Here is a 13,962-nt window from a genome sequence, read left to right as displayed (position 1 = left end):
AAGCCCCCCAGAGCCCTCAGGTCCTCCAATACTTTAAAAATATCAAACATTTACACAAAGACTTGCAATGAGTCCTCTTTTAGTTTTTAAGCCCACATTGGTGAAAGAGTCAGCCAGAGGTCCTGAGGGAGGCTAAACTGGTTTTAAGGCCAGACTCAAGGCCGATCTTTTAACCCTGGTTTTTAATTTAATGTGTTTCTTAATGAAATTCATTTAATAAAAGTCACTTACTCTTCTGGTTTTATTTTATTTTTAGCGCAGTACTATTACTTTTTATTTGTCTGTGGAAAATGGGATTAGTGGGTGGGGTCTCTGTGTGTGTGTGTGTGTGTGTGTTCTTAACTTTATGACTGTAATGAATGATGAACGATTAGGTGTGTTTTTAATTCAGTTAGGATATATAATAGTGTACATGAAGGCTTATTTATCATCTTTTTTGATGTTTAAAGTTTTCTAATTTGATATTAGATTATTGCTGTTATTGTGTAAAGAGCTTTGTTCTGCTCATGCTCTATAAATATAATTTTATTTGATTTACCAGGTCTTAAAAGTATGTAATACAAATTCAGATGGACAAAAAACACAATATATCACACTGTGCCATTACATATTTAACAAAAACTGAGCCAGGAATTGGTTCAAGCACAGTTTGGAGGTCAGGATGAGGTCTGGACTTCGTGAAGTTACACTTGTTGTATCTCTAGAAATCACCACCAGGGGGCAACAAATTACAATTATAAGCAAACCACTGCAAGGAATATTACCATGAGAAAGGGGACAATAAAGTATTATCTTAAATAATCTTATCTTAATAAAATACCCATATTTTTTTAATTCACATTTAAAATGATGTTATATATAATCACATTTTACTTTCCCTTCAGAGATTAATAAAAGTAATTTGTATTTGATATTTACTAATTTTTCTGTTCTGTGAATGTTGAAAAAAGTCAAATAACAAAGATTAAACTTGAACAAACAAAAAAAAATAGTTTGTAATCTTGATTTTAACTTAATAAAAACAGCTTGAGAAGATCAAGCAAAGCCCCAAATCTGCACTGTAATTTATTTAAAATAAATATTTTCTGTCACAGGTGAAAGAATACATGTCTGTTTATCTCCATGTCCTTTATTTACATAAAAACAATGTAAAGTGTTACAAGGCTGTAAAAAACGAATTCTGTACATACATTTGTGACTGTTGGAAAACAACCAGCTCGTAAAGGATATTTACAGATATTTACACCAGAGCTTCGCCTGGTTACAGTACTGGAACGAATGCTGAACTGGTTGGAAAGTTAGCAGCTGCAGAGTTTGTGTCCATTCTTTAGAACGAGTGGACACTAGTGTGTCAGCGTGAGCCTGTTTCCATCACCATAAAAATCTAATAACTGTAAGTAATCAGATCTTTTTAATAATCAGATCTGATGGGTTTACATGGACAGCAGACAGTCAGACTTCCTTCAGACTATGTTCGTACGTATGTAAGCGTCCTGGTTTTTTCCAAGCCTCCGGTCCTGCTTTGTTGAACATGGCGACACCAGCAGTCCTGACGTTAGCTGTTCGAATGTGGGAGCTAATAAGCTGCAAACTGGGCTCCATGCTGCTGCTACTGCTGCCCGTCATTTATATGCCAACACCAAGAGAAAGCTTCTGCCCGCCCCCCATTTACCGATTTTATTACATTTCTACACATGCGCATATGTAAAAGAATGAAATAAATCAGATTTGAAGATACATACACAAGAACACATAAGAGTATCCAATACAGACTATTCTTCCCCAATACTTCAATGTCGAGGTCTTCGTAAATGTAGACCCTATATCTTCTTTATTAAGTATTTTTACATCTGTGCAAACAGCTGTGTCACTTCCGTCTTTTTGTAATCATCCATTAAAAAGACGGAAGCGACGCTGTCACAACGTGAATGAAACACAAAAGAAAAGCACGATAGCATGCAGCAGCGGGAGGTCGAAGAATAAACAAACTAAAACATTCACATGTAGACTATTTTGCAGTTTATTAGCTCCCTTATTAGCAGCTAATGCTAGGACTGTAGGTGCTGTCATGTACTTACGGACTTCAAAATAAACCCTGTAATGGAGTGGAAAATATAGACTACCACGTTTCAGGATCTGGTTGGTCACAGATATATTTTGATGCACATAGAAACAGACTCAATCTGATTTCTCATATTTACACAACTGCTGTTATCGGATATCAGATTATGACGTTTACATGATCACTTCAATAATCTGGTAACTCCAGAAACCTGATCATGATCAGATTTTTGATGTCGATGTGAAAAGGCTCAGTGTCCACAAACAAGGGAAAGTTTTAGAGAGTTAGCTTTGAGTATTGGGGCTTCACATTACTTATTCCAATGTTGGATTTTTAGACAAATAACCTTCATGTAAACATTCTATTTGTGTCATTTCTGCTGGACATACATTCCTCTTGTCTGAAACTATCTGTCTTTTTCAGTAAAGAGATTTGTTTAAAGACTTTTTAAGTTGCCCTTGTTGCTAAGAGCTAACTAAAAATACTGTAACAATCACCATTGGGTGTACCATAAGAGTTCATTTCTGGTGTTCATCTTCATAGGTTTAAATGTGTGACTACATCCTTTCCGTCAGTCTTCCAGTATAGCAGCTTAGTCTGTGCAGAACTGGTGGCGAGACTCGAACGTTGATGGCGAAGGTGGTCCGGGCGGCTCTTAGCTGGCCATCCATAGGGTGAAGGGGATGAGGAGGGTGGGCAGGGCGGTGCTGGGGGATACTCCCAAACACACCATGGACAGAAGGCCCAGCAGCCCAGTCAGAAGGACGTTCCGCTGGTCCCGGATTAGCGACTTCAACCATTCACAAAACTGGAGAGGAGAACAGGAAACGAAGTCAAATCAATATAACGTATCAGCCTAAGCCAAGACAGTTTAAAATGACTAGACAAAGAGAAAGTAATCATTTATATCTTCATCGTTGAAGAGAGAGGAAAAAAAAGAAAACCCAAAGTAAATCTATGTTTTGTTTAAGGGCTCATTTATGTGCTCATGGTTGTTAGACAACATCCACTAGAGGACATTGCAGAGGTCAGAGTTCAGAAATTAGTTTCAGTAGCACTTTAGTAAACATGGCGACGGTGGAGGAGATTCAACTGTCCATATGTGTATAATGAGCCCTAACCACAAACAGTTTTGACTTCAAGCTGCACTATTTGTACATGGAAGGTACTTCTGATCAAGGTGTGATGACACCAGCTCTTCTCTTTGGGCTCTAGTGGCGTTTGAGTTATGTACTTTTTGTTATAAGCCTTAGGCGCTCTCCCTTAGGGACAGAAAAAACAGGGGGCGCTATAGTCAGGCATTAAAAGGTTAAGTTCCCTCTGGAAATATCAAACTGGGGGTTCATCCAGTTAGATGGGGCAGGTTTCAGGCAAACATTGTAGTAATTGGGATGGAGAGTGGAGTGGTTTGTTAGAATTTTGCATCCACTGTTGTGGTAAAAAAAAAAGGAGGGTGACGTAATTTGAGAAGCTTCTCCGGATACTGATGTCAGACTGGGAATTCCCTCTCTTTGGGCTCATTGGGAAGTTTGTATGGAAAATTTAAAGATTGTTGTTTTTTTATTTTATTTCTGGGGGTTTTTTGTTAGTCATTATATATCCTTTTTGTGATTTGCTTTTTTTTGTTGTTTTTTTGTGAACAAGAAATGAGCTGGATGATAAAAACCAGTTCCCATGTAGATGTAAAACATTTACTCTTTGGGATTCATGTGCTTGCAGATGGTAGTAAAGGGTTAAATGTTTGGCCATAGTATTGGCAGAGCTGCCACAGCCTTGGTGGATTCGCCACACTTGGTATTTAGAGCTTAAATACCCACCATCCCTGACCTCTGAAGACCAGGGCTGGATTTTGTTGGGTGGTAAAGGGGAATCAGTTGGATACACTACCTGAAGATAAGATCAGCGAACAACAAACCCCACAATAGCCCAAAGAGAAGCCTGGGGCTGTCACAAAGGAGAAACTGGTTTACACTGGAACTTCTACTTCCCATCAAATCTTTTAGATTGTCTTGGACTGGGAACAGTTTTCAAACTAAATTAACTTGAAATCTGAGTTTTATGTTTAAAAGTCAAAGTAAAATCTTTGTCTTAGATACTTAAAACAGCGACCGTTTGTAGCAGAATCAAGGGTATAAATGACCTGTTGTTTATTTTACTGTGGGGCCCTCTGAGGCACTTTTAAGAGCTTCTGTTGGCCCTCAGCCCCCCTTTAATAAACCTGCAAGAAGCAGACTCGGCTCCGAGAAGCAGACAGGTCAGACGTTTAGGTTCAAAATTGCAGGAAGTGAAACTTGATGAGGGGAAAGTCTCTCTGCAGCAGGAGGGAAAACACCGTCTGCTCCTCATTACTGTGATTAGCTATTTAAATATATGTGATCACAGAGATCATTACTTTCGCTGTTTGAAATTCTCTTTTGTTAAGAGGAGAAAAATGAACTTTTAAAAACCAACAGATTCCCTCAGCAGTTTGTTTTCTTTGATTTTAGTTGCAGTTTGATGTTTGAATTGTTTTTCTTCATCACATGAAAAGTGAAAGAAACAATGGTGATTTTTTTGGTTCCATAAACATTCAGAGACTGTTGGCTATCTGCTGCCATGCTAGTAGCTCTGCAATGCTAAACTTAAGTTAGTATTAGCTAGTACAGACAAATGTTAGCATTAGCTAACACAAGAAAAATTTTTATAGCATCCATTTCACAGTATGTCAACTAATGTGAGCATTAGCTACCTTTTGGTTTTGCTAGCATACCTACTCGTGCTACCTAGCAAGCTATCTGATTCTTAAAAGTAACAATGACTTATACAGAATTGTAAATTCAGAGAAAATGATCATTTATGACTCAAATTTCAAGGTGAATGTGAAAACAATATGTTTGATTTAGGTTATTGTTGTTGTTTTTAGGTTAGCTAATTAGCTTATTAGCATAGGCCTAAAGTAAAGCCAAGGCTGGTTTTACAGAAAATAACAAGACTGCTTTAATAGATCAACAGAGCCGCTGAAACTTGACCTATAGAGACTGTTCAATCAGTGAAACTTAAAATCAACTGTCTAATTTCACAAATAAATAAATAAATATTAAATAAATAAGTTTTGCCTCAACAAAATTATCCCAGACATGCCAAATATTGACACCTTGTAGCTTGTAGGACAAAGGAAAAGGTATTAAAAAAGTTTTACGATCTGTTTCATTTAAACTGATGACGACACTAAACTGATCCTAAAGTCGTCAGTCATGTTGTGAATTAACCACAAGAGCCATGTGGCTGGAACTTCTGGAGCTGGTTTATGGGGTTGGGAGGCTGCGTTGCTCTCCTCCATCATCACAATGATCCACAGTGTGCACCGACTGGCTCGCTGCTGCTGCTGTCTGGGTTTTGGCAGGCGGCTCTGTCTGAATGCAGCTCTTGTTCTCAGGACTTTTCCGAGGAGCGACCCAGATTTTCTTTTTCTGTTTTTTAAAAAAACGACACCTCATGATCAAGCATGGCTTCTTTTAACAGAAGAGGAGAGCTGTTGTGGTTTAATAAGCTGCAGGGTTAAGAATTGCGGACTTGTGTTCAAAGCTGAGACTTGTTTCCAGTTGTAAATGTCTTAATGTGATTTTCACATGTGGGTTTGTCTGTTATTCTGGTTTCTGTTTAACGTTTACATGTTTTTACTTATTGCACGGTTTCTTGCAAAGTATTAGGTTTAATATAGTTAGCTACATGTACTTAATTTACATCTTTAGGTTCTTGTTAGGGTACTTGTAATGCCTTATACGTTTACCTCAAGTAAACTTTTAGAGAATAAGTTTGGCTAACTTTTCTTACAATTTATGGAATTTTGCATTCCTGCTGATGCCAGGTCATCCTTTAGGTTTTCTTTAGAAATTTGCTGCTTTTTTACTTGCAGGATGTGTTTTTCTTTTTGCACAGCAACTTAAGTCTGACCTACGAACCATTACAACATGAAAAAGGCTCTAATGTGTCAACACATCCCAGACAACTTGGCAAAGAGCTCATGTACAAGCAGATGTCACAAAGACACATCATTTGCTCCCGTTTCTTCAGTTGCATCTGAAGTCTGAAAGTAATGTCCTGAAGAAATTGGAACAAATACAGCAAAGACCTGAACCAGGACCAGAGAGATGTTTCTGGACCTTCAGTTGATGGCCGAAGCCTCATCTGGTCTCCATGGAAATGTGGCTGTCAAGAAGCCAGACAAGGCTGAGGTATGCCACATTACACAAGAACTTGATTGAAGAACAGTGGCAAAAGGTCTGAGGGATGGACAGATTTTCTCCAGAACCCAGACCTTAATGTTATTGAAGCATTGTGGGATCATCTGGACAGAGAGCAGGAAAAAAAAAGTCAGAAACAGCCAAAGAAGAGCTTTGGAAAATCCTTTGAAGGAGCCTGTAAAACTATAAATTACATTTATCTTTGTATTTTCAGTAAAACGTACAAGTATTTCCTGTTTTCCTGGTAAATTTGCAGAAAGAAAAATGGGCGGATATTGTGTGAAATGGCATTCATGGTCTGTAGTACTAATGAAATTTTGGACACACTGTTATAAAACAAAAGACTGAAAACTAGATTGCTATCAGTTAAATATTAGTACAGTTGCCTCTCAGGTTCTGTCCATCACTGTGACCTTTAAGTCCCTCTGCAGGAATGTAAGATGAACTAGAAAAAGTTACTAAAGCTTTTCCAGCGTTTTAAGAGGCTGGCAGTCAAATGTGGAGCCTTGTGGTGCTTAACTCTCTGTGTGAACTCTCACGTGCATGAAAAGTGTTTTCTAAACCACAGAGAAGTTTTGCATGTGAAATTAAATATGTTGTCTGTAATAAGGAACATTTGCAGACTATTTAGTTGTCCACTTAAAAGGCTTTTTGGAACAGATGCTATTTACTTGTGTACTGCGAAAAACGCCGCACAGTTCCCTTCTAGGCTGACAACAAAGGGATCAAAGCTTCTTATAATCGATCCTGTGCTTTAACCCCGAAAACCGAAACCCCTTGCCTGTAAAGTGTCTGTAAAGTCAAAAAGTGGCATAAAGGTAATTAAAAATACATCTACAGTTTAATGTCATTAAGCTGACTCTACATCAGAACAGCTGTCTGCAGCGCTGCGCGTAAAACTGGTCCCTCGCGCGTAAAAAGCGCAGCTTGGTTGGTGCCAGCGTCTCACCTTGTCGGTCTGCAGGCTCTGCGCCGTCCCGTAGCGGCAGTATGTGACAAAGTGCTCGCAGTTGTTCCACAGCAGGCTGTAGGACACGCTGCCGACCAGCCGCTCCGCCCGCCGGGCCACCTCCTCTGACGGCAGCGGGCTCCGATGCACCGCTCGGTCCATGGCGTTAAGCAGGATCCCGGCTCCGTACGCGAAATCCTCCACTGAGTCCACCCGGATGCTGGCACGCTTGGAGAGGACCCCGAGCAGCAGCCGGGTGTTGGTCACCATCTCCTGGATCTGGCGGCTGTCGGCGGTCAGCACCGGCAGGATATCCGGGATGAGGTGCGCCACGCGGTTCTCGCCCAGGTAGATGCCGAAGTGGGTGAAGAGAGTCCGCGGAACTTCCAGCAGATCTCCCCGCTGGAACTTCTGCGGGAAGGGGTCGTCCCGATCACAGCGCCGGGGGGGCTGCGGCTCTCCGCTCTCTCTGCCCAGCGGAGGCAGCAGGCTGGACAGCTTGATGTGGGCGAGGAGGAAGAGCCTCTCCAGGAGGAAGGTCAGCGTGTCCAGCATGGCTGAAAATCTGCGCGTCTTCTTCTTTCTTTGTCCGATTCTGCTTCTGTGTCCCGCTCTCTGCTGTCGGAGGAGTTTTACTCGGTCACGGACCGCGGTGAAGTTGGTTTTAGGTTGGATATTCGACAGACTTTTATCGTTTCCCTGTTCAATAGCTTCCGTTTCACGTGACCAAAACACACAAAACCTGACCTGTATTATAGCACAAGATGAGACAAACAAGACACACCCCTTTGATTCATTTTGAAAGCTCCTTCTGTTTTTTACAATTTTTTTACAGTAGAAATATCAATATTTCTTCAATAGCTTCCACAAATTGTGACCGAGGGGCCCCAAACCTCAACTAAAATATTCTACTAAGACACACAAACTACACACACCACTTTTTGAAAGCTCTTTCTGTTTTCTAAAATTCTTTTACAGTAATAAAATCAAAGCTTCCACATTATGTGACTGAGGTGCCCAAAACCTAATATATTCTTCTAAGAAAGACCAAAGGTAGATACACTTGGATCATTTGGAATTTTGAATATATAACTTTATTACATGAATAATATTGCAGCAAAAGAACTATACGTATTAGTATTTAGCACAACGCTTATCACTCTATCAAAACAAACCTTTAAACACACATGGGACACTTCCAAGCTTCTGTCTTGGCCTTCTCATATGCTGCTTTGTCCATTGACACACACTGGGTATGGTACCATCTCCCACAGTCATCACACTGAACCTGTTGATAAAAAATAATTTAATCAATCATTTTTAAATAGTATAGTATAGTAAAGTTTGTGGCACAATTCTCATCAGCCTCATGTATTCATATTCATGACTTTAGTGTAATATTGTTTGTGTACTACTGTCTTTACATTTAATGCTATAACACAAGTTTCTGTCAGGCTAATAAAGTCTTGTCTTACACTACGAATGATTCTTTTGTATTTCATGCTTTAACACAACTCACCCAGCCTGTAATTGAAGGTCCAGATCCTGGAGGCTTTGAGGCCGCACACATTGCACAGTATGTCTGCTCATCAAAGACTGAAATAAAATGAGGTATAGTATTAGTACTTGATCACATTATACAGTGTATATTTACTATATTTATGATTGACGGCATATTCACCTGAAGCATCTAAGATTTGGAGAGCCATTTTTTTCCTCTCCTTTGTCATCTCTTTTTTGGAAGTGTCAAATGTTACATTTGGTAACTGGGGGAAGGCCTCCATCACTTCTGTTGCCATCTAAAAGAACATTCTACCTATTACATAGGTAGTTTCTCGTTCTTTAGATATAATACAGACACTGAAAAGAAAATGTGTTACACAAAGAGGACAAGCTCTGCGAATTGCATTATCTACCAAAACCCTCAGCATATTTGGAGTTTCTCTTCTTGTTGTAATTTATTTTACCTAAGTTTAAATTGGTTGAAATCACAACTTATTTAAAACAAAATTCATTGCATGACATAATGACAGCACTATCTTATCAGCTAACCCTGACAACAACAACAACACCACAACTGCTTCCATCCTGCTGAAATGGGTGGCACATAACTCCCCCTTTCCACTTCACATCCACCCACTGAGTGTTGCCATGGCGTATTCTCCTTTAGACTTAGGTAAAAGTTTAAAGTTCAAATGAATCAAAGGGGTGTGTCTTGTTTGTCTCATCTTGTGCTATAATACAGGTCAGGTTTTGTGTGTTTTGGTCACGTGAAACGGAAGCTATTGAACACGGAAACGATGAATGTCTGTCGAATATCCAACCTAAAACCAACTTCACCACGGTCCTGCAACCGAGGGTGTGTGGAGGTGTGTGTCATGTTTGTGCGGGTGTTGGGAGGGTGACGTCATGATGGCCGGGATTCAAACAGAGAAAAATCATCATGGAGATGACAGTTCCCTCCAAGCGTATCATTTTAGAAAAAAAAGGAGAGAGTAGTTTAGACCTTTTGGAAACCTCATGAGCAACTTTAAACTTCATCTGAACACACACACACACACCCACACACACACTTGATTCTTCATGCCAACCAAATGTTGCACCCATAATTTCCAGCATAGCAAATGTCGTTGACACTCATTCATCATCTCCATCGTGGGAACTGCGCCGAGGTTCCGGTCCAACAAATGGCTTCACACACATATAAGGAGGCAGTGCGACACACACTCAGAGGTGTGTGTGAACTGCAAGCTCGACTCTGTCCAGGCTGTAAAAAGTCATTTACATTTTTTTGTTTGAAGGCAAACAGGTTATTTTCCTCCTACTGCACAGAAAACCACAGAAGAAGAAATGTTTTTCTACACATGAGCAAAAAGTTTATTAATTTGAGATTAAAACTGCAGCACTCTGATGCAGACGTCTTCTTTTTATATAACATATTTTCATTTTAACTTTCTTTTGCAAAGCAGTTAAAAACAAACAGGAAACACAAACATGACAATACATAGAAAAATAATAAATAATAATAGTTACAATAACAAAATAATAACAATGTCCAGATACCAGCTGAGAAGTCGAGCATCAAACTGAGTTACGACTGCTCATCATTCCTCCAAGCAAGGTTGTTAAGTCCAGATTTAACCCTTTGTGATGCAGAGACATCCAAGTAGTTTAGAAACAGATTCCAGTAAGGACAGAATGAAAAACTTCATCCTTTAATTATTAAGCTTTTAAAGGGATGATGTCTGTCAACAAAAGCAGCCATTGGCTGAGAGTTGGCACCTCATATGTTGAACATGTAGAAGGTCCTTGTTGGTGAAGTCATTTGGCTCTTTATGTAGTCCAGGTATCCAGGTCCTGGCACCTAAATGAAGGCACTGCTTAAATCCCAACTCCAGCTGTTGGACTACTGTCACCCAGAAACGGTGGCTAGGAGGACGACTCCACAGCAGGTTTACATCTGTTACACTGTTCTAGAAAAGAAGCTTTTATTCTATATCTCGCTGCAGGAGTGATTTAGTCTATGTAGGATGTTAAACTCTCCCAGAGTTAGTTTACAGAACTGTGGTGGGATGGCCACAAAGAGTGACCCAAGTCTCAGACTTTCATTTACTTTTTAACTTTAAACTAACAGTAAATTTCTCCTGCAGACCCCCCCTTCTCTACCACACTTAATCACCTCCCTTAATGACATATTGTTTTTCAAATCAGGTACTCAGGCAGATTTTCAGACCCAAAGAGGAGAAAGTACTCAACACAGTACTCACAGAAATGAGTTAAAATCTGCACTGATGAATCTAAATCCTCATTTTAGATCCACGTAGTTCTCTGTCCACAGTCAAAGTAAATGTAAACATCCACAGTAAACGTGTTTGTTATGAGAAGAGGAGTCACTGTGTCATCATCACTTAGATACTGCACCGAACACTGTAAATAAAACAATGAGTAAATGAGTTGTTAAAAACATTTCATGCTGTTTCCTGTCCATCCTAACAACGTATTTTACTTGGTGATTTTCTCCACCACTCCTCTTCCAACCAACACTCTACTTCCTCCTTTATTCCTTTCTATCATTTCTATCTACTGTCTTCTCTGTCTACGGCCAAAAAGTGAAACCTACAAACCAGGAATTTATCATGTATATAAAATAAAACGTAACCAAGTTGGGACATAGTAACTGAATATTCGGTCAGCTGATTTAAATTTGATCTGGATTTGGGAGTGAAAATGCTCATGTGTCTATTAGTGGGGGAAATAATTTTCTATATGTAATGGTTTGATTCTGGACTTATTTCTGTCCTGCTTGTTTCAAATGCTGCGCGTGGTCCTCTCTGTCCATCCCCTCTGTTAACGAGACAGCGGTGTGGAGAGAAGATGTAACCGAGCTTCGTAACAAAATAATAGACGGAGACGGGACATCCCGTTCTGGGGAGTGTTTAATTAATCTGGAACTACAAATCCCACAAGCCTGTGCAACAGTCTTCCACTTTACGGCAACTGAAAGGGGTCATATTTCCTCCTCAACCTTAAAATATAATAGAATCAGATGGTTTGTTACAGGATGAATATTTACACTACACTACAGTATTTACTAAAGAGTTAAAACATGTCTTTAGAAGTCCAGCCAGAGCAGATCAGATCTTATCTTACTACGTGGCTTTGACTCATGTGCTGTCGGTGGCCGAGTATTTTTCTTTTCACACAACGGATCAGACGCTGTGTGAAATCCTTCCGCTGTCAGAAGCTACGTTTACATGGAGCACTTTTAATCCGTCCAATCAGAATAAAGATGTCATGAAACGTCAGCTGATCCGATCAGCCTCGATCGGAAAAAACGTTCAATCCGATGGAGAGGGTTGGTTTAAACCTTTTCACGATCGTATCAGCAGGAAAAAATAACCATGTCTACGTTCTGTGGTGTATTTTCTGTGCATGCTTGAACCACATGGGGGTTACACCATGTAACGAATTTCAGGAAGACTTGAAAAAAGGTGGCAGCGTAACGTAAAGGGACTGTGGTGAATTTTGGTTTTAGAAACTGAAAGAGTTCAGGAATTATTGAGCATTTCGACAGTCAAAAGGTTAAAAAAAAGAAGAAGAAAAAAAAGACACTTCTCCCAAACCAGAAAAGCATTGCAATCGTATCAATCTACCGTAAATTGACCAGATCACTTTATCTAGTGTGCATGTAGACACGTCAGCTCGAATTTCAGACTGATTACAATCAGATAGATGAAATGTTTCTCCGCGTAAATGTAGCTGGAGATCTGAAATTGCAAATGGCGAACAAGATTATATTTTATAACAAACATAATTTCCTTAGTGCACTCTAGACCTACTACAGAGACCTGAGCTGGAAGTTAGACTAGAGAGGTGTGTGCAGAGGAAAGCGTTAACAGCACTAATTCACATGAGAACATAGTTGATGAGCCGTCGGTGGACCGAAAATTTTCCAAGCTGTGGGACGTCTGGTGTTAAACATGCACAATGTCGATTTTCTTCTTGGTTCATATTGTGTTGTTGTAAACCATAATTTCTACATTGTACATATGACAAGCTCTAAGACAGGACTGTCATCATTGCAAGGTCGTCCCACTGACTCAGGACAATACAGAACCAGGCTGGTGTGGACCAGGTAGAAGAACAATGCACGAACAGCCGATGACATAACTGACCATAACTGTTAGTGTCCATGACGAGACCTTCGTTTCTTGTGCTTCGATGATGTGACAGAGAAGATTCTTTGAGCCTGAATGAACTGCCTTCTGTCATAGACGCTCCCTGATCCATCAGTTTTATAATAAAACCCAGAAAAATTTATTTAAATTGAGACTTATTCAGTAAGAATAATGAACACAACATGTACACATAAGTAACTGATATAAAAGTAGGACAACCAATGAGAAGCCACAAGAAAAAGGTCACTGCTATAACACGTCCTACACACACAACACGCTTAAAGGCTGTGATCTGATTCATGGTGCAACCTGCCATGCCCACTAATCAAGGATCGTCCCGTCATGTTAATGCTTTAAATAATAAAAGAAATTCACACACACTCACCAACACTGGACAGTAGAAGATGGAGAAACGTTGCTGGTCTGATGAGTCTCCATTTCAGCTCCACATTCAGATGCTACAACTTGTGGGTACGGAGGTAAGACCCACTCGGCTGCTGTGGTCCTTCAGCTTCTTATAATCTTGTTTCTTTAACTTTTCCTGGATGTGTTTCTGTGTGTTTGCTGCATTCAGCTCCAACAGCTTGTCAGATTTATTTCTTCCAGACAGTCTGTTGTTTTGAGTCGCTGAATCAAAATCGCAATGAATGCCGTCCTCAGTCAAAACGCTTAAAGAAGCCGGACCTTGTCTGTCCACTTATAGCAGCTCATCTGTGGCTTAATTTTCCAAACAATTTAAGTTTGTAAAATTGAAAGAAAAAAAAAGAGATGTTTGCAGTTTAAACATACAGGAAAGTTGTGGGCGAGGTAAAGTTTTCCACCTGGAAAATGTCAGTAGAAGCATGTCGAGGTTTTTTTAAAATCCCATATAAATTAAAAGAGTTCCTGTGGTGGAAAAATGCCATTATTACTGACCATGTCCATCTCTTTATGACCACAGTGGAGCATCTTCTGATGCTACTTCCAGCAGGATAATGCACCATGTCACAAAGCTCAGATCATCTCCACTTGCTTTCTAGAACATGACAATGAGTTCACTGGCCTCCAACG

General features: G+C 39.9%; 1 protein-coding gene across 1 annotated transcript; it reads right to left on the bottom strand.

Annotated features, from left to right (window-relative positions):
• Positions 1-2,196: 2,196 nt before the first annotated feature.
• LOC121640769 (lecithin retinol acyltransferase-like) lies at positions 2,197-7,864 on the bottom strand. The gene is made up of 2 exons (XM_041986633.1): positions 7,235-7,864; positions 2,197-2,870 (listed from the first exon to the last, which is right to left on the bottom strand). The coding sequence occupies exons 1-2, from the start codon at positions 7,787-7,789 to the stop codon at positions 2,718-2,720; spliced, it is 708 nt and encodes a 235-aa protein (XP_041842567.1). The 5' UTR covers positions 7,790-7,864; the 3' UTR covers positions 2,197-2,717.
• Positions 7,865-13,962: the final 6,098 nt, after the last annotated feature.

The sequence above is a fragment of the Melanotaenia boesemani genome, chromosome 5 (genome assembly GCF_017639745.1).
Source record: "Melanotaenia boesemani isolate fMelBoe1 chromosome 5, fMelBoe1.pri, whole genome shotgun sequence".
Lineage (NCBI taxonomy): Eukaryota > Metazoa > Chordata > Actinopteri > Atheriniformes > Melanotaeniidae > Melanotaenia > Melanotaenia boesemani.
Note: the sequence above shows the minus strand (reverse complement) of the source record. Positions and strands in the feature narration are given on the sequence as shown.